This window comes from Mauremys mutica, chromosome 2 (genome assembly GCF_020497125.1).
Source record: "Mauremys mutica isolate MM-2020 ecotype Southern chromosome 2, ASM2049712v1, whole genome shotgun sequence".
Lineage (NCBI taxonomy): Eukaryota > Metazoa > Chordata > Testudines > Geoemydidae > Mauremys > Mauremys mutica.
Window position 1 is genome coordinate 287,442,952 of NC_059073.1, and position 20,864 is coordinate 287,463,815.

Here is a 20,864-nt window from a genome sequence, read left to right on the forward strand (position 1 = left end):
CCAGAGTTGGAGCTCCCCATTAAGGATATTGCTAACTGTTCTCTAGCCTAGCTTACTTGCTTATCTCTATACTATGAAGGGTGAAGGTTTTGTTACATTATTTTTTATAATAATCATGAGTAATGAAGCAAATTAAGTGTAGAAGCATATTTATAAAGAAATCTGTTTTTTAAGTGCAGTAAAAAAAAAAACTTAAAAGGCAATACATCCAAACAGTAAGTTACAACATGTCATTTAGGTTGATGGCAGCTCCTACAGAACAGCAAGACTACAGAGTGCTTTATGACCCAGAGTGCACAGCATCAGGCAAAGATAGGGGATTTCAAGCAACAACTACGGGATCATATTAGTGTTGCAATATCCCAAGAGTTAAACAGTTACAAAGATCAATAACTACTAAGGCAATAGTTCAGATCTTGCAATTTATTCAGTGCAACTTAGATCTAGAAGAATGTATAAAAGATCATGCAACAGCATAAGAGGGGAGGGAAACATAATACTGAAAATGAAAAATGCAAGGAACCAAAACTTTTGCATTTTGTTTTCATAGTACATGGCCAATGTGTGATTAAAATAAGCTAGAAATCCCGAGCCAAAATGAAGGAGAGACAACAAAATGCAAATTTCAACATAGATTTATGAAGAAATTAGAACGTGGCTGGCAGACAATTCACTCACAATGCAAGAACTGCTGCATACTGTAGTTTCCCTTTAAGCATCTCTTTCTTCTAAGCAAGATCTGAAATCTCTTGTTCAGAACTGGACATTAGTATATTAACCCATTTCACCACCCTACCCCTCACAGAGTATAGATATCTCACTAATGGAACCAATCCTACAGAGCTAGTCATATTTTTCCAGAGATGTGATGTTTACAAGGGGCCCTAGTTGGTAGGTGAAAAAAAAGCCATTTATTTATGTCAGGAATCACAGGTCAGAGGACACCCTGTATGATCACAAAGTGCTACCTGAACCGAAGCTACGTGGAAAGTGAAACTGTCTACCATGCTGACCTGCGTCATCTCACTGTTTTCTGTGCTGCTCACACGGTCTTTTTCCCAGTCTTGTCTTATACTTAGATTGTAAACATTTTGGGGCAGGGACTGTTTTTGTTCTGTGTTTGTACAGCACCTAGCACAACAGGGCCCAGGTCTACGACTAAGACTCCTAAGAAATATCACAATGTACAGTTTCATATTATTATATAAATATTTTTCGTACACCCTTCTCCTGCCACATAAAGCCACCTTGTATGATCAGGAATTAGCATGGCTCCTTGTCATTACCAACCTGTCACCTCGTTTAATTATTTCAAATATGATGCTCTGTACAAAGGATTCTAACAGTAAGAGAGTAAATCTACAAACCAAATTCAAGAAAAGCATAGGGTCTGGTAGCCAAGCTTATGCTCGTAGAGTCATATGAAGCAGAAAATTTCCATTGGAGCTCCTCCAGGAAACAAAATGCCATGACGGTTGGGCAACTGCTGGTGCAGATCCCCATGCAAGCGATGTCCCCAGAAGAATGAAAACTGAAAAGAAAACATCCATTTTAAAAGTCACAATTAAGAGGTATTAGAGTTATGCTGGACATCAACTGTACGGTCTCTTAAAAATATTTATATCTTGGCTGCATTAGTTGGGAAAGAGTACTGAAAAAAACCATCTGGTTTTCATCCCAGTTGTAGTTCTATTTAAAGAAAATATACCGATCTCTGTATGCAGCAGCAATTTATTTATAGCCTTTATCCCCCATACCTGTTTATGGTCCCTTCCTCTATAAAAGGCACTAGAGCTAAAGTTATCACCGTCACCTGACAATGCTGAAGATTAAACATAACATGAAATTCATGCCTTGTTACACTGGCTTTGAAGAAAAAACAATTACAACTCTAATTTTCCTTTCTCAATTCATTCATTCAATCTAAATTCATAGCCACCCTCCACGCCACAAAAATTATTATACACATACATACAATCACTTATAGTTAGGTCTCCAATAACCAGCCCTTACAATCTCTAACCAGGAGTGCAGTCTCAGATGTGAGCTCTGATCACTTAAGAAATAAAATCCAACCAATTTAGATTATACAAAATTAAACAATTCATTAATAGTCCCTTTTGCAAATATCCAGAACGTGAGATTTATATTTTTCTTACAAATTAAAGCTATGCTTTTTCTAGCAACGGAAGCAGATGTTAGTCTACTCTAGGTTTTAGAAAATAAGCCACTGTGCATGAAACGAGAAAGCATTTTCCTGTAAAACCGGTTCCTCAATTTCTTGTCCATAATTTTTAAGACCCAACAATCTACAATTTAAGTTTTGTGAGGCAACATTTCTTGCTCCTGGCAGGGGAATTTTTGTGGTTCCTCAGGTCTTATTAAACTGCTAGATAACTATTTGCTGCCACTGTGTGTGTCATGGCATATTTATCTGGAGGGGTTATGGGATCCTATTGGCAGGAGTCTCACCAGTTCTTCTGCCACCAGTAGGATTTTCAGACATGCCTATGGAAGTTGTGCGAGACTCCCACTGAAAATCCATTGTTGTAAGTCTGAGCAAAATGGCCCTGTTCACTGGAGTGATTTCTGATCCTAGGAAGCACCCACATTCATGCATAAAACAACTGGCACTATTTAAAAAAAGTGAATTTTCATATCACTCTTGCTGTGTTAGGTAGGAATTGCATGGCTGAGGTGCAAATCAAAATACTGGATAATCACAGGTCCCACCCAGGAACGTTGGTAGCAGTTTAAAATTCAGACACATGGAGTGGGATTTTCATAAGTGCCTAAAGGAGATGGGCACACAAAGATTGGTCCAATGGAGGAAATGTAGTGAAAAAAAAATAAATATTGATCATTATGTAAACTAAGAGAACAACATATGGGCTGCAGAACAGAGAAAAGGAATTTTGTAATATGTGGTCAAGACTAGGATCCTTGAAGTATTATTTCTCAGACATGGGCATTCACCAGTCTGGATGGCTCGCATGGGTCAGACACAATGAAGAGGGCTTTCCCGTCTTCTGAGTTCTGTCCTGTATTGAGACCAAACAACTACCAGAAGCTAACTTTCATTCACGAATGACCTGGGCTGGTTCTCAAGCCTAAGAAAAATGTAGCTTCCCATGATTCAATGGGAAGGGAATTTTGATTATCAACAGCCCTGAATAGTCTTGCAGGTCAAGTTAAGTGAGGAAAAAAACCTGAAGAGCCTATTAAAACCATTTTAAAATCTAATTTAAAAAGTATACTCTGGTAAAAATATTTATAATAAAAATAATCCTGTCTTGACAAGATTACCTTTTTAAATGTACAATTTAAAGGTAATACAACTCACATGACTGCGAATGAGGAATTTGAGATTAGAGAAAACTCGTCTAGATGTTATAGTGATGGCTGTTTTAGAAATGCTTAAGACAGAAAGAGTTTCATTCCCATAAAGAAGTGGGAACACCAACATGAAGGACAGGGAGGGGAGAAGAGCTGCAGGTTGGAAGCAAAAAGATAGCAGGAGGAAATTAGCGGTAACGTTTATATAACAACATGATAATGCAAACACTCATTTTCACATAATACTGAAAGTTCATGTTGTACCTGTAGCACATGTTCAAGTTGCAGTTATATTATAGGATGGAAAAAAAAATGATAGCCAACCCTTGACGTTAAATTAATCCCAGGATAAATAATTCTGTGAAATTAAAACCAAATGAATGTGGTGTCTTACTGTATGCTGAAGCCACGTCCTGTTGCTGTGCCTCGATCAGGATACTGTGCCAAAATTAAGGATAATGCCTTTAGTCTCTTCCTGCATTCCAGAAAGTCCTGGTTGAGATGAAAATCCGTGGAGGCTGAAAGTGGAAGTCCGTCCCTCACTCTCACCACACAAGCAAAGAGGATCATGGACATCCTCCACAAGAGTATTCATGAGGACAACCTGGAAATAAATGTATTAAATTAAGATTGCATCCATTTACATAATAGTCTACTACACAAGGATGTATTGGGGTAAAGCATAGATTTAACTCTTTCATTGCTGCTTCTCAACAATACTTCTTGTACTGCCATCATCTTTTAAAGATGATCTAAAAAGCATGGGTTTTTTTTGTTTTGGGTTTTTGTTTTTTTTTTGCTTTTTTAAATTAGAACTGTCTCTTTTTCTGCTTCTTGCTGATGTATAATAATGACCAGAAAATGTTCTCTCCCTGAAAGAATTCACCAATTTCTTCCTGATAGCTTTTTACTCTAGAAATCTCAGGAACCTTGGAAGAGATATTCAAAGATAAAAATAGCACTTGTACATCTAACTCACACTGACTAGTTCTAATTTCCACAAGCCCTCCTGTCAGTCATCGAATGGTACATTTATACCACAAATGATGGTGTGTTTGCAGTGCAGTTAGACATACCCATGCTAGCTTTAATCTAGCTGGTGTGAGTAACAGTGGTAGTGAGGCCTTGGTGGTGTGAACTTCGACACAGGCTAGCCACCCCAGTACTGGCCTGCCAGGGATTCTAGATACACACTTGGGTTGCTAGCCCTGGCCAGGGTCCATGCTGTCACATTTTCGCTGCTATTACTCACACAAGCTAACTTAAAACCCATGTTGCAATCACCCCTTAAACTGCACTGCAGACGTATTCTTACTGTTGTAGACGAGTCCTAAATTCCTAATGTAAAAAAACAAACAAGAAATAAGTTTTTTGTCCAGAAACTTTCAGTACTTTTTTATATATTATATAAAAAAAATCAAAAGAGGGGACAACCCTAATTCTTCTTATGGAAAGGGATTTGGGGATCATAGTGGACCACAAGCTAAATATGAGTCAATAGTGTAAAAAAAGCAAACATCATTCCGGGATGTATTAGCAGGAGTACTGTAAGCAAGACATGAGAAGCAATTCTTCCGCTCTATTCCGTGCTGATTAGGCTTCAGCTGGCGTATTGTGTCCAGTTCTGGGTACCACATTTTAGGAAAGATGTGGACAAATTGGAGAAAGTCCAGAGAAGAGCAACAAAAATTATTAAAGGTCTAAAAAACATGACCTATGAGGGAAGATTGAAAAAACTGGGGTTGTTTAGTATGGAGAAGAGAAGACTGAGAGGGAACATGATAACAATTTTCAAGTACATAAAAAGTGGTTACAAGGAGGAGAGAGAAAAATTGTTCTTAACCTCTGAGGATAGGACAAGAAGCAATAGGCTTAAATTGCAGCAAGGGCGGTTTAGGTTGGACATTAGGAAAAACTTCCTAACTGTGAGAGTGGTTAAGCACTGGAATGAATTGTCTAGAGCAGTGGTCCTGAATGTGGTGCCCGCAAGTGCCATGGCACCTGCTGAGGCATCTATCTGCGACCGCGTACTGGCCGGCGGACAGGCATCCACTGAAATGCCCCCGAAAAGCAGCAGCGTCAAGAGGCATCACCGCCGAAATGCCGCTGATTTTCAGCGGCGAAGCCTCTTAACGTTGCTGCTTCTCAGCGGCATTTCAGCAGATGCTTGTCCACCGGCCATGGTCCTCGGTGGCTCGTTGTCCAGCGCCCACCAGACAAAAAAGGTTGGGGACCACTGGTCTAGGGAGGTTATGGAATCTCTATCACTGGAGATTTTTAAGAGCAGGTAGGACAAACACCTATCAGGGATCATCTAGATAATGCTTAGTCCTGTCATGAGTGTAGGGACTAGAGTAGATGACCTCTCAAGGTCCCTTCCAGTCCTGTGATTTTACTGTACAAAGAATCTGTCCTGAAGCAAACTAATTTTAGTAGGCAAGCATACCTCTTAGAATATTGGAGTACGCTGATCAGCTCACTGGCAAGCTTTTTCAGATGATCCATTGAGTTCTCTATTTCTGAGATGGTGTGTAAGTTGATACCTTAGTCAGTCTTCTAGCATTTTTGCTTCTGAAGTCTCACAGTACATTTTTGAGGGACATATCTGCTGTGTTTCTTGAATGTACCAGATACAGCTTGACACTTAATTGGCTCCCATGGGATATTAGGTGGCCTGCTAAGGAAGAATCATAGAACTGAAAGAAACTGAAAAGAAAAGAAAGGAAAAGGAAAAGAAACATTGTTCACTCATGTTTAGCTTGTGATCTACTATGACTCCCAGATCCCTTTCTGCAGCACTCCTTCCTAGTCAAAGGATATTAGCGTTCCTAGACGTAAGGATCATCTAGTGTGAAATCAGAATTGTATACTGCATGCTAAATAGACTAGAACTTTGAAATACAAACCTACATTGTTAGATGTTAGAGGTAATATTAATTGTGTGTATCTTAGATGCTACCCGTGTAATCCAGACAGTTCCTGTCTGTCACTATAACTACTGATTCAGAGATCAAAATGGAATATTAACATTTAGATGAATCTTTGGTAAAATAATGTCATTGTCTATATGTCTCTTTGAAGTTTGTGATAGACTGCCTAATGGATAAATTGCCTTATGTTAATTTGTGTAACTAATTACTGGTGGTGTTTAAGCAAAAGGTTACATCAAAAGCCTATTGTTTATTAACCAGGACTACATGGTCAAGTGGATGCTAGAACACTGTATAAAAAGACCCTTTGGTCCTGATTCTGTCATCTCAGATCTGCTTAAGCTTCATCGGGGGAAGTTTGAGTCGCAAGACTGAGGTCCCAGTTATGCTGGTACATCCTGAATATGATATTTAGACATTAGACTATAACCTATGAACTGAATTCTAAAGGAACTCTTTGCAATTACAAAGCTCACCATCTCTGCTATGAATCTGAACCTCAGCGATTGAACTCATGTCTGTTTGTATATTGATCTTTTAATCATATTCTCTTGTTTTTTAATAAATTTTAGTTTAGTTAGTAAAAATTGGCTGTAGCATGTATTTGGGTAAGATCTGGAATATTCAATAACCTGGGAGGTAATGTGTCCGATACTTTGGAATTGGTAGAACCTTTTCTTTTATATGATGAAATAAGATTTTCAGAAATCATTATATTTGACTTAGATACCTGGATGGAGGCCTGAGACTGGATCACTTTAAGGGAACTGCATTGTTTGCACTTTTGCGTAACCAGCAAGGTAATAAAGAAGCTGTTTTATGCTGGCTTGGTGAATCGAAGTATTGGAATATCCACCAGCTTTTTGGGGTTTGTCTGCCCCATTCTTTGCAGTTCACCCTAACTGAGTGAACACAGCTGGTCCCCTCTGGGACCCTGGTGACAGTAAACAAAGAAAGAGCCACATAGGGCTTGCATGCTATTAAAAAGAGAAAAATAGTCATTTGTTAAATTGAACGACACTACAGAAGTGTTACTGTTGAGCTTTTAAGATGGAAAGTAAAAAAAGTTAAAGGAATTAATGTTTCTTGATACTATTTGTTTCACAGCTTGTGTTTAAAATAACTGATTTTGGAAAAAACACAAAAAAAAACAAAAAACCACACCACTAAGCCCCAAAATAATTACACTTCCGTAAGCATCTATTTAACAATTACTCCCATTCCACTGATAAACAAGATATGTGAGAGTGAAACATCACACTGACCTTTCATCTGCTCCTGTAATATCAATGTTTAAAACAAACAGTGCACAAACATCCAGACTTTAACCTACTGAAAAAATTTTGTTGGTTCAGAAGAAGTATAAAGATTAGCATTGCTAACTTTCAACTGAGATCAGCTCCTCAAAACAGCAGAGTTCTCTCACTTACTAGGTGCTTTTGCTAACAGATTAAGATAAATTCATCTATAACTGTTTCAGATCTATATAAAATAATGAATGGTATAGATGAGGTACATCGGACGCTTCTACTTACCCTCTTGTAATAGAAGAGCAAGGGGACATTCAATTAAATGGAAAGGCGGCAATTTTAAAACAAAAAAAAATCCTTTTAACACATCACATACACCGCTACCTATATATAACACCACCCGACAGAACACGAATTTGGCTATAACGCGGGAAAGCCGTGCTCCAGGCGGGGAGGCTGCGCACTCCGGTGGATCAAAGCAAGTTCAATATAACACAGTTTCACCTATAACACGTTAAGATTTTTTGGCTCCCAAGGACAGCATTATATTGAGGTAGAGGTGTAATTAGCCCTTAGAACTCTTTGCCTCAACAAACCAGTGTTGCCAAGATTTTAGGATTCAAAAAGGAATTAGACATTTGTATGGATACTGAGAATACGGATAGCTACGTTACCTAAAATGAACCACTTTTCATCATTTTCTAAGGAATTGTATACAACTTTTAAAAGCATCTACTCATGAGCAGAAGATAGAGACATATATTCTTGATTGATTTGGGGTTTTGTTAGAAATCTGGTAGGGCCTGGATTAGAGGTCAGTACTAATGTCACCCCATAAAATACAGGCCAAACCTTACAAAGATTTAACTCACGAGTTTGTTCCACGCTTCTGTCATACACAGAGAGAGGCCACAGCTTGTCATCAAGACACGAAACACTTAGACCCACCTACATCTCCAAACGAGGCTGAAAACTAGGCATGCTCTCTCCACCTACTCTACCTAAAAGACCAGCCTCAACACCCCAGTCATTTTTCTGCTCTCACTTTTACCTGTGTTCATTCCATGCTGCCCCACAGGCATAGAATGCCTTCCAAAAACCTGTTTCCCAAGCCACCTCCCTTCTGCTTGTTTAAATTATCATGGCATGTATTCACTTGCAGGTGACATGATAAAGTTAGTTCTTAAGAGATATTAACGGACTCATCAGGATGTGTACCTGCCTGAGTAACTGCACGATCTTATTACTCTAGCCCTTGTCTACCTCTCCTCTTCCCTGGTCCCCTTTTCTGTCTATGATCACTTGTCTGAATTTAGGCCCCAATCCAGCCACTGGATCTGTGAAGCAGACACTTGCGCATATGTAGAGCCTCTCTGAAGCCAGCTATATTCAAAGATCCAGTTGCAAAACTGAAGCCTGGTAATACAACATATCTGGGCCAGGGACAATGTCATTACTGTTTTTGTTAAACACCTATCATACATTTTGGTGCTCAAAATAAAGAAAGCAATAACGTGCTCACAGTATTTTCATTTATAGCACCTCACCACACTCTACTGAAACATATGTAATAAAAAAATATTTTGCCAGTCCAGTTATACTACCAGTATAGACGGGACATAACTTCACATAAACTTTTTTTTTAAAGGGACGTTTCAACTAAGTAGGTGGGAACTTACATAAGAACTAAGGTACGTCAAATTTCAACATGAATGAAATACACTCGTACATCTAATAATATTCCAGGGATATGCTTTTTAATCAAAGGCTCAGATAAAGACTAGTCAGTGTATTGTGTATGACTGAATATGACATTTACTGTAGTATTATTGCACCCCCTTCATGGGTAAATTAGAGCTCCCATTTATAAAACAGGCCATACATTTTCCATTAAATTTTTTTCATATTTTGCAACTTAGAAAATGTATTCACCCAAAACGCTCTGAGCACAGATGCAGACAAGCTGCCTGGGTGTCCTTTTAAGCAAAAAATTCCACTATTGTTGAAAAAGTTTGTCTTTGTTTAGTCAAAATGGGAGGTTGGTAGCACTCAGAAAGCTGGAGTGTCCTGACTCGAGTATCTGTTCTCCTTCTCATTTGAGTCACCTTTTACCTATGGAAAAGCTGCATTCAGGCCAATTTCAGCCCCATGATTTACTAACTTCCAGTTACTGGGCCAAGTTCTGCCCTTGGCCAGACCTACACAATCTCATCAAAGACTGTGGGAAACCTGGTAACGTTACATCAGTGCTCAGGAAAGCTTTAGAGGAAGTTGAGGTTTTTTGACTGTGCATTTGATTAAAATTTGTGTTTGGCTACATGTAATACATCTTTGATCTCAGTCTGAGATGGACCAAACACCAACAGCTTCCACTGACTGCAGAGGGAGCTGGGGGTGCTCAAAACCCCTTTAGGTCTATTAGGCACAGAACAGTCTAAACAAACAAAGGCAGCGTACGGCTTCATCGGCATTGAACAGAGCTGCAGATCACAGGCTGATAGTCTGCCTCAGCCAATGAAAGAAATAATTGACTTTAAAGCCAATCTCATGATTTTCGGTGAGAATGACTCATGCGTTTTGCAGATTTGGGGTTGACAGTACAGGCTCCGCTCCCACCCCCACCACCCCACCCCCCAGCCTGCCCCCAATCCCCTCAGCCTCGCCACTAGCCTGCCACACCCAGCCTGCCCCTCACCCTCTTCAGCCTCGCCCCCAGCCTGCCCCCCGCGCTGGCGGCTGAAGGGCTCTTCGGCTCTTACCTTCCCCGCCGCGGGCCCTGTCACAACCACCAGGAGGCGGCCCCACAACCAACAAACCCGCCCCGCCCCTTCCTCCTGCCGAGACGGCGGCTAGAGAGTCCGCCCCACCCCGGAGCATGCCGGGAACGGGGGGGGGGGGGAACAGGTGAGTCCTCCTCTGGAGGCTTGGCTCTTAAAGGGCCAGGCCCCGGAGGGCCTCTGCCAAGAAGCGCTCCCTGGCCCGAGGGCTTCGAGCTCAGCCCGCCCGGCACTCCCGAGCCACCCCGCCGCCGCGGCGGCCCCGGGCCGGATCTCTTCGGGCAGCTGCCTCAGCCCCTGGCCCAGCCCAGTCTCGGCAACGTTCAGCGCCTGAGGCCAGAGCCTCCTGGGATTTAGGCGCCCAACTCCCCCGCCCCGCCCGTTCCCCCGGGGCCGGGCCGAGGCGCCTAATTCCTCCCCCGCCCGTTCCCCGGGGCCGTGCCGAGGCGCCCAACTCCCCCACCCGCCTGTTCCCCTGGAGTCTCCCCCTGACAAAACCCGTGAGCTCAGGGAGCCTCTCTGGCAAGGTCAGCACATTACCGTGGGAGGCCATCCCTGCCCACTCAGCCCTCCTCAACTCCAGGGGTCCCCTCACTCTCTCACTATACCCTGGGGAAGGGAAGAGCCCTGTACAGACCTAGGGCGCTTCCCTATAAATGAACAGCAGGTAGGTAAGCATTTGTTCCAGTCCTGGGGATGCTGATCCATAGAAGTCCTCAGTGTCATTTTCAGGATCCCATTAAATCTGGCCATCAGCTCATTGGTCTGAGGGTGGTGGAGTCAGGTGCCTAAATACCTGTGAGAGCTGAAGCCAGACTTCTGAAGGGGTGACTTTTTCCACGTTCGGTCTCAGGTGAATTATTCAGGAAAGTTTTCAACAAAATCGGTTCAATTATTATTTGAGTTACATATGCCTGAAAATACGGTTCAACATTAGTGGTGTGCTCCATCAGATATTCCGGGCATGGATAAATCAAACATCCTGGAAGGTAGAAACGGCACGTGACTTGGTCCGTAGATCACAATGAGCTCTGAGGAATAAGCATGATTGGAATGAAAGTGAATTTAATTTTTAAAGCTGTGTCTATTTAAAATGGTAAATTTATTTCATACACACAAGATAAAAATTTGCATTCAGGACTATTTGGTGGGGTCAATCTAAAATTCTAGCAATTCTCATGCTTAAATGATATTATTTTACTGTATTACCTTACTGCATAGGAGGCCTAGTTGTGGATCGGGACTGCTGGGTGCTGTACAGATAGTTTTAGGAGACAAAGCTCCCAAAGAAGTCAAGCAGGCTTATTGAGTCAGGCCACAAACCCCAAAATTGTGGCATTTACTATGGTCAGGCCATTTAAAAATCAGAGAAAAATGGCACAGGAAATATCTGCCACCATGTTGAGCAGCTGATGATCCCATATTTTGTAGCTGTGGAAGAAGAATTAACAGAGTGGCTGAACAGCATCATCAGAGTCCATCCAACAGCGAAGATTAAAAGCTGAGCTGTTAGCTTTATCTTATTGCTGACAAGCACATTGTGTTATTGATAGAAAAAGATCAACCCATGGACTATGTCCTTAGTCTTCATAAACTAATCAGAGTAAGATTGGATCAGTGCTTGAAGGAGAGAGATCAAAAGAAATGGTGTTCAAGGAAACCGGTAGGGTTTCGGCAGGTATAGTAGTACTTTCCCCTGTGAGTCAACACTGAACCAGTTGCAGAACATAGTGGTAAGGGCACTCATGGGATGTGTAAACCTCAGTTCTCGATCATTTGTGGTAATTAAAGATTCCAAGGCAATTTTTGCTACAGCTTTGTTGTTTGCCCATGTCAGAGGAACACATTGAATCTTCTAATGCAGACCCAACTTTATCATATTTTAAGCATATCCCTGAATCAGATAAGAACTAGAGCTATGTAAATAATGATTTTTTTGTTTGCTGGCAATTCAAAAAAAATGGTTTGGGTCAACATGAACACAATTTTTTAGGAATTTTTGGCAAATCAACAAAAATTTAAGTTATTTTGGGTCACACATTTTGTTCATTTTGAGTGTGTGTTTTTTTTTTACATTTTTATGGTTTCTAAAAAATAAAATGGAAGGAAAATCCAAAACAAAAAGTGGTTTTGACCCAAAAAATCCAAACATTTTAAAAATGTCAAAATAACATGTTTTGATCTGTAGGGAGGAAAATGAGATGAACAATTCAGTGAAATGGACACAAATTCATGACACATTTCGGTGTTGTCAACCCTCATTTTTTGCACCCCAAAAAGTTTTGGATGAAAAACTTCCCCCAGCTCTAACTAGAACTTTGTGCAGGTCAGAAAGTTTCCCCCAGGGTCTCTTGGACAATGACAGGGATGTGGTGGCCAATGCCACCAACTGGAGCATGTCCTACTTCAATCCTGTATCAGAACCAGGGGGCCAGAGAAGCAGAGGCAGTCATTGAGGTCTTTGATAGAAAATCTGTCATCATCAGAGAAGTGTCCAGACTTGGACTCAAAGGCAAAACATTCTGGCCACATCTTGCTCTTCTTGGGGCAGGAAGTCTGCAAGGCAGTTGGAACTAGCAGACCAAAGTGCTACAGGCTGCATCAGGTAAATTCATGTGGCAATTCTTCATGGGTGTCAAATACAAAAAAATCCCTGAAGATGACAAAACAAGCCCTTTTAGATGGGGCTTTAGTGTCTTTTTGGCTTATGAAAATTGCCTCCTTCCATTCATTGGTGCTGCTTAAATGAGACCATTTAAAGAGCAAATTGAATAACCCCTACAAGTGAACATAATATCGTGAAAAATAATGTGGCTTTATTCCCTGACTGATAATGACAATGTCAAATATTAGAAATAATCTTACTGTCTTAAAGTCAGTGGACAGGATCAAAGTCCCTTCTCAGGTCAATCCTTGCTCAGGCACCAGTGGGCCAAACCCTGAGAACTATTGGGAACCTGTGACTCACTGGGAGTAATGAAAGAGGCAGGTGCTCAGGAGCTCCCTGGATTTGTACCCTGCTGGGAGGTTTACACAAGTCAGGACTGAGTAAAAACTGTAAAATAATATGAACTTGTGTTGTTGAATTTGAGCTAATGTATAATTATTATTGAAGTGTTGACAGACACTGTCTGTGGTTAGAGAAAAATCTGCTGTTGCCAGTTTTAATTGATACCAACTTTGGCAGTCACCGGATGCACCAAGTAATCATTGGTTGACAACCATCCTCCCAGTGATGTTCTGACAACTCCCATTTCCACATCAAACATGTCACCCCCGTGGGCCAACTTCAGCCCTGGTTTACAGTCTGAAAGCAACTAATTTCCACTTTTTTTTCCCCCTCATCCTTTGATTTACAAAAAGACAATACTGACCTTAGAAAAATGTATGCAATAGCTGTCCCTTACAGCAGTGTGTCAACCCTATTCCAAACTTCCAGCTCTTTTATCCAGGTACAACGCAGTTGTATTCCCAGAAGAAGCAACAGGGCATGCAAAGTATTTTGCATATGGTTTTCTAAAATGGTACCACAATGCATTTGTGTATGAGAGAGAAGTACCTCAGTAAGCCAAATCTTTCAATCAGAGTGACACCCACTTCCATCAAGACTGAATTTTGCCCAAAGTGTTTCCAAGTCTGTGTTTACCTATTGCATTGGACATCATCATTAATGTGGATTATTTGCCTGGCTCAGGCAGTCTTCTTCAGTGCACTACATTAGCCTTTAATGTGATTGTTTCCCATCTGCCAACATCAAACAGAAATGAACAGACATTTATAATATGTTGTATATATTTTATTCTATCATAGAGGTTAGTTAGGAATCTGAGAGTACCCCAAAAAGCAAGACTCAACAGCAGATGCATAAGTGCTGATGATATAATAGGTAACAGCATTCCCTGCTCTGAGTCCATACTAAATCAATGCCCCAGGGAGATGTTAGAGGGCGCAGTGCTGCTGGAAATGGCATGTGTTTGGATGAAAACTTAAAACCAATGTCCTGATCACTTCTGGTCATTGAAGATCACACAGCACTTTATTCCAAAAGAGGGATGTTAACACAATGCCCTTGTCATAGTTTAGCGTGGGGTTGCACTCTTCCTAAAAAGTGACTTTCAACTGGCTATAGCATTCTTCAATTTCAATTCTAAGCTATGCATACCTTTTACTGTGCTCCATTACCACTAACTGTATTTCATTAGCTTTTTTGGGGTGTTTTTTTTTTAATATTGCTTACAATTTGGCATCCAAAACAGAAACATGTAAGGAGTAACCCTGCAGTTTTACAAATTCAAAATAACATTGCCCATTTAACTCCATTTTATGCTGTTACTTGACACAACATTATACCAAGCACACATTTGAGATCTTCTTTTTTCTACAGCCTTTTCAACAATTTTATACTTTCGAGCAAGCATACCTTTTACAGTCTAGTTAACCAGTCTATTTAGTATAGTGTGCCTTGATTAGTTTGTATTTTCATATCCCAATCTGTATCATTTCACTTTATTTTCCTCAAATTTGGCAATGTTAATCTAGGGTAAGTCATAAAGGTTTTAGTTATCTGAGGGTGCCATTGATATTGTTCGTACTGGAAATGAGTGATATCTTCACGAGTACATTACATTCCTTAGTCCATAGGCCAGGTTATTTATTACTACATTACCCTTTTTCTTTTGATACCAACATATGTGTTGGTTTATTTTATATAATTCCCACCAACCCTTTTTTTTTAATTGTAAATTTATGGTGATGTTACCTCCTTTTTAATCCAAATTTCAATTTCCTTCTGTGATTAAGGTGCCCTGTTCTTACTGGGCTTCTATTATTTGTTTCTATTTCACGTTGGGTATTCACCCATAATCCATTTCCTTCGGGTACTATTCCACAGTGCCCTGTTTTATTTTCTAGGTGCTGGCATATATTACCTGGTCCACTTATTGTTGTAAGTGAGTCTATGTGAGTTTTGACTGTTTTGCATAAATACTGTGTGGTGCCTTAGTTTTCCTGTGTGTTGCACCAATGCTTAGGTGGTAGGAACAAGGGCATGTGACTCAATAAGACTCTTGAGGGCAGGTAAGGTTACTCCAGTTGCCTGTACGTAAGCTATAGAAGGTGCTCTTCGTAACCTAAAACCTAGGATGGGGGATGCAACCAGGTGCCACTTTGACCAGGAAGTCAGCAAAAGACCAGAAGGAGAAGCAATGGGCGTGCTGGAGGTCGGGTCACTAGAAGCTGGACAGTCTGTAGTTGGGAAAGAGGTGGGGAGTCCAAGATGGATTTGCTAAAAGTTACCGATTGCCGTGCCACCAAGTCCGTTCCACACTGTGTGCCTGTTAATTAATAAACCCTCCGTTTTACAGTGTTGGTTGAGAGTTAGAGCTGACTACAGAGTTGAAGCACAGAGCCCATTGGCTTCCCCAGGAGCCACGCTCAGGCGGACTCACTGCAGGGATGCCAAATGCCCCGAGGTCAGACATGGGAAAGCCAAGACCACTTAGGCTTTTTTGCCCCGGCAACTGTGAGGGGAGGCATGCCTCACCACGGTTTTGACTGGCTTTTTAGAGAGCAATTTTAGAACATTAGCCTGATGACTCTGTGACAGACTGTTGATTATCCACTCCTTAAGGACTAAGATTACTGAAATCTTACATTTAGATTCATTGTGTGTGTGTGTGTGTGTGTATACATATATATACGTACACTATAATTACAATCTGAAATTAACCATTTTATATGTTTAGGAACATTGTAACCAAATCAACACAAAAATATCACATTAACCCATGTTTATGCTTCCATGTATTACATATTGTCTCCATATGAGGTGTGGCATCTTAAAGCACATTTATTTTAGGGTACTTTTGTTTGGACACTTTAAATACAGATTTGTTACCATACCCCATAGAAATGTGTTCTTTGTGCAGCAATTACATTTTTATTGACACATTTTCATATTCTTAGTGATGCTATACAGTTTTACAGTTGATCCTGTATTTATGACTGAAATTTTAGTTTTATTTTTAAACTAAGCCCCTTGAATTATATATTCTTGAGGTGCTTTTTCCTGATGATGTTGGTATGTCTGAGGGGTTTCTTTATGTGGTGTATGTGGGTCCCACAATTCCCCAGTTTTGGTATTCATTGCTTGGGATACATTGTCCACCAATGCATATGCACTATGTGTTACACTTGAGGTTCCTAAACACCTTTTGTTAGTTGGATTATATTCCCTCTTAACTATTAAAGCATGTTTTCCTGAAGTTTCTTGCCACCCTTTTGTTAATATCTTGGATGTTAATCCTTATACTATACAGAAATACATGCCTTATTTGGTACATGAAATGTCCACATTCCCTGAGTGTTTTTTATGGCCTCAAAGGGAATGACAGATTCTGTTACCATAGAGTGCCAGGTTTCCCCATCTTCCACATTTTTCCTTCTTATCGTCCACCTTTACCGGCTTTAGCAACTGGATAGTCCTTTACTGAGTTGTGGAGAGTTTTTATACTGGAAAATCAGTTACCTAAATAGACTTTTTTTTATTCCCTTTTACTTTGCTTTCTTTTAGCCTCTCCCCCCCCTCCCCTTTGGTCCTAGTGAAATAAATGGTGCTTGAGTAAACAGCTCTAACATGACTTTTGTACAGGACATTTTTTCAGAGGTTGACTTCAAGTTGTTCAAGTAAAGTTTACTCTGGCTAGACTTTGATTAAATCTGCACCATTATCTATGCCAATACTGGAATTTAGACTTTCCAAAAGCTTTTTTAAAACTTTCCCCTCCTCAGAGAATTAAGCCTGGAGGCTGCTTTCGGATTTTGAGATTTTTCTATACTGAAAGTATATCAAAAGCAGGAAGCCTACTACACAACTAGTGAGGCCACTGGGTAATTAAGGCTTCCTTAGCACCTTGGAACACCCAAGAAGACTAAAGCCAATATAGAAGAACTAAAGAAATTTGCATTCATCTTTACAGTTAAGAAATTATAGTACAAAATAGTTTATTAGAATTCTTTGAGAGGATTATTGAAGGTTTTTAGGCAAGGTGAGCTGTTATAGGATAAGAGAGAAAGTCCTTTATGTATCAATAACTGCTCAAAAGATAAGACAAAAGGCAAGAATAACTGATTAGTTTTCAGAATGGAGAGAGGTAAACAGTGGCATTTCCAGGGGTCTGTACTGGGAAAAGGCAGTACTGTTAAATGATCTATATATTAAAAAGGCAAACAATGAAGTGGCAAAAATTTGCAGATGATACAAAACTAGGAGAGTCAAATCCAAAACAGACTTTAAAGAGTTGCAAAGGGATCTTACAAAACTAGGTGACTAAGCAGATGAAATTCAGTGCTGACAAATGCAAAATAATGCACGTTGGAAAAACATAATTCAAAGTATACATATAAAAGAATGGGGTCTAAATTAGCTGCTACCATCCAAAAGAAAAAAGGTTCTGTAATCATTGTGTATAGATCCCTAAAAACATTCACTTAATGTGCAACAGCCATAACTGAAAAAAAAAGCACAGAAAAAAAAAGCAACAAAAATAATCGGGTCTGGAACAACTTTATATAAGTAAAGATTAACAAGTCTAGGACTTTCCAACTTGGAAAAGAGATAACTAAAGGGGAAATGAATACAATAGAGGTCTATGAAATCCTGACTGTTGTTGAGAAAGTAAATAAGTGTTATTTACTTCCCTGGTTTCCCTGAGCAAATATAGCACATTTTAAAGGTGCCTCTAGGAGTGCTACTCACGGAGTGCTGAGGAAAAGGAGAGTGAACTACTGATGTTGCAATGGGGGCCATATACACATCTATTGAAATTATTTGGAATGCACGTGTGACAGAGTGGTCTGCCCCTTTACAAGCTAGGTGGATTTGGGTCAGGCAGCCCTGTCCTTGGGTGGAACCCTTTTAAGAACAGGTGTTTAGGTTTAACAGAGGGGATTATCAGACCCAGCTGAGAAGAGTCAGAACTCAGCTGGTGGGGAAGGGAGAGCTACAGTGCAGGTTGGCTCCTGTGACAGACCCTGTAGCAGAGTTTGAGAGAACACTTGGTCTCTCAAGTGGATAGACTGGGGGATGATTAGGGAAGAACTACCAAAAGCAAAGAGACTCTGGCAAGGAAGCTCCAGGGGAAAGTAGCTGTTGGATTTATGTTGAACTGTTGAATTTGGGGATTTCCTGAAGATCATTTGTGCAACCAGTAAATGGTTCCCTGAAGAAAGGGCCTGAACAGACTCTAGGTCTGGTGTTAATGGACTGGGTATTACCTTTTTCTGTAAGGTGGGAAAAGATTGGTCACATGATCCAACAGTTCTGCCTAGAGACAAGAGAGTATATAAGCTCCTCGCAGGCTATAGGGTGCTGTCCATCATGGTGGCAGCCCATGTCTGCGTCAGTCATCAGTTGTCATGAGCAGTCTCCAAAAGGCAACATATCAACTCAACCCTGCTTACCTGAGATTGAGGGATTCTGGTCCAGCAGCCGATTTGATCCGTGTTCCTCCTGTGCACATCACCATCACCAGGCACAGTAGAAGGTCTGAATTGCTCCACTGCACCAGAGCTGAGGCAATCGGTTGGACACGACCTTCCCTCTGTGACTGACGTCTCATCTGTAAAGTATAGATTTCTTGACTGTTAGTCCATAACATCTGTAAGGGCTGGAAGGCCTGGGCTTCGTGCCCTTGATTCCAAACCACCGAGTGTTCTTTACTTACCTGTACCTAATAAACTGTCTTTTAAAGTTTAATCTTGTCCTTCTGTTTCACTGAGACCATAGGTGACAGACCTTAATCAGGGATAATCCAAACTTCCGTCATTAGCAGGGGTCCTTTAATACCCCCCCTTTAATTCCCTTTTTCCCCAACAGTACGATGTCATGATTCGAAAAGGGGGCAACTCATTACAGCACCATTCCACAACGCCCCACACTGACAGTTAAATCAGTGCAAGCACTCCTGGCGAGGACGTGCACCGCCAACACAAGGAGCGTAGTGTAGACATGCAAAAGCAGTTGAATTACTGCGGTAGCTATATGTCGATGTAACTTAGGTCAACTTAATTTTGTAGTGTAGACTTGCCCTGTAAGGGACCATCTATCACAAAGATAGGCTCACCTGTATGGCAAGACAAATCGGAGTACACAAGGGGACTGTCTGTGACTCCATGTTTAGGTTGCTATAGTGCCTGAGGAGTTTACACTTAATTGACTGGTAAAATCTAAGTATAGAGCTCACAACTAATTTGGAGTTTGTGTCCTGGTCCTTAACATTCTGACCTGAGGTTGGTACTTACATTCTTGAATCACTGCAGGACACCTTGACACTAACCACGCTTTTAGACTTGGCTATAATAAAAATAACTGAAGTTTGAATATGAGCCATCGACATAATCTTCATTGAGGACTACTGGTTTTGCTTTGTTTGAAAAACAAATTAATTTTGATTTAACACCATTACAATGCTTAGAAATTGCATGAGGGCAATATCTTCTAAACTCCACAAGCTACGTAGTTCCAGATATTTCCTCTCCTTTTCTCCTCTTTTTTTCCCCTCTCTCTTTCTTTAAAAAATAGATTGTTAATACACTGTTAAATGTATTCAGTTACATTTACTAAAAAAGTCAAGAAATGCAAATGTTATAGTTCTGATAACGTATGCACTGGGCCAGATTCTCTGCAGATGTAAATCAGCATAGTTCCTGGAGCTACACCAATTTATACCAGCATAGAATCTGACCCAGTGTGTGCTATTTATTTCTTCTTCTGTAAGTATAGTTAATACATTATGTCTTATAAACCTAATCCAAAGCCCAGTGAAGTCCTATTGACTCAGTGGATGTTGGGTTAGGCCCTTATGGTACATTATCTCAGTTCCCTCTAAGGTTAGAAGCAAGTGCTGTAGGTGCCATTAAGAAAATGGGAAATCTCCCCTTACAAATGGCATAAAGTCCCCATTTCTAGCCCTACAGAGTAATGAAATATTGAACTTCGAAAGCATGACATTTTGATGTAGGGAACACCTGGCTCTGGCCCAGGACTTATTCTTGCCTATCTTGGTCCTTGAACAGGTGTAATTTTGGGAGGAAATTCTATAGGTGTGAGAAGGAGAGCAAAAGTATAACTGGCTTCAAAAAAGAATTAGATAAATTAATGAAAGATAATCCATCACTGGCTATTAGCAACCCATGCTTGTGGTGACCCTAAACCACTGACTGCCAGAAGCCTGGAATGGAAGACAGGGATGGATCACTCCAAAATTGCCCTGATCTGTCCACTATCTCTGAAGCTCTGGTACTGGCCACTGTCAAAGACAGGATACTGGGTAAGAAGGACCATGGCCTGACCCACTTTGGCAGCTTTTATGTTCTTATTTCTCTAGTAGGTTTTTTTTTTAAAGGGCACCTATTTGAAGCTCCTCATGGGCTTTGAACATTAGATCAGATGGCTGGAAGATGGATTAACTGATAGAGTTCAGGTGAGATGGTCAAAGATGAGTGATAAATACTTTTTATCATATGGATATCACCTCTATATATTAGATAGGTAGCTAAGTAGTAGACATTAA

At 40.6% G+C, this 20,864-nt stretch overlaps 1 protein-coding gene across 9 annotated transcripts in view; it reads right to left on the minus strand.

Annotated features, from left to right (window-relative positions):
* SEC22C (SEC22 homolog C, vesicle trafficking protein) overlaps nt 1–10,358 on the minus strand; it is a 55,296-nt gene extending 44,938 nt beyond the window's left edge. For 2 of the 9 annotated variants that reach the window (XM_045005090.1, XM_045005089.1), the window contains exons 1-3: nt 5,783–6,074; nt 3,731–3,940; nt 1,368–1,531 (exon numbers count right to left, since the gene is read on the minus strand). In XM_045005090.1, the coding sequence (XP_044861025.1) occupies nt 1,368–1,531; nt 3,731–3,912 (346 nt within the window). In that variant the 5' untranslated portion in view covers nt 3,913–3,940; nt 5,783–6,074. Of the gene's footprint in view, nt 1–1,367; nt 1,532–3,730; nt 3,941–5,782; nt 6,075–6,996; nt 7,133–10,275 lie in introns of those variants that run through there. The other 7 variants (XM_045005083.1, XM_045005085.1, XM_045005086.1 and 4 more) reach the window with 7 other exon arrangements.
* Between the last annotated feature and the right edge of the window lie 10,506 nt (nt 10,359–20,864).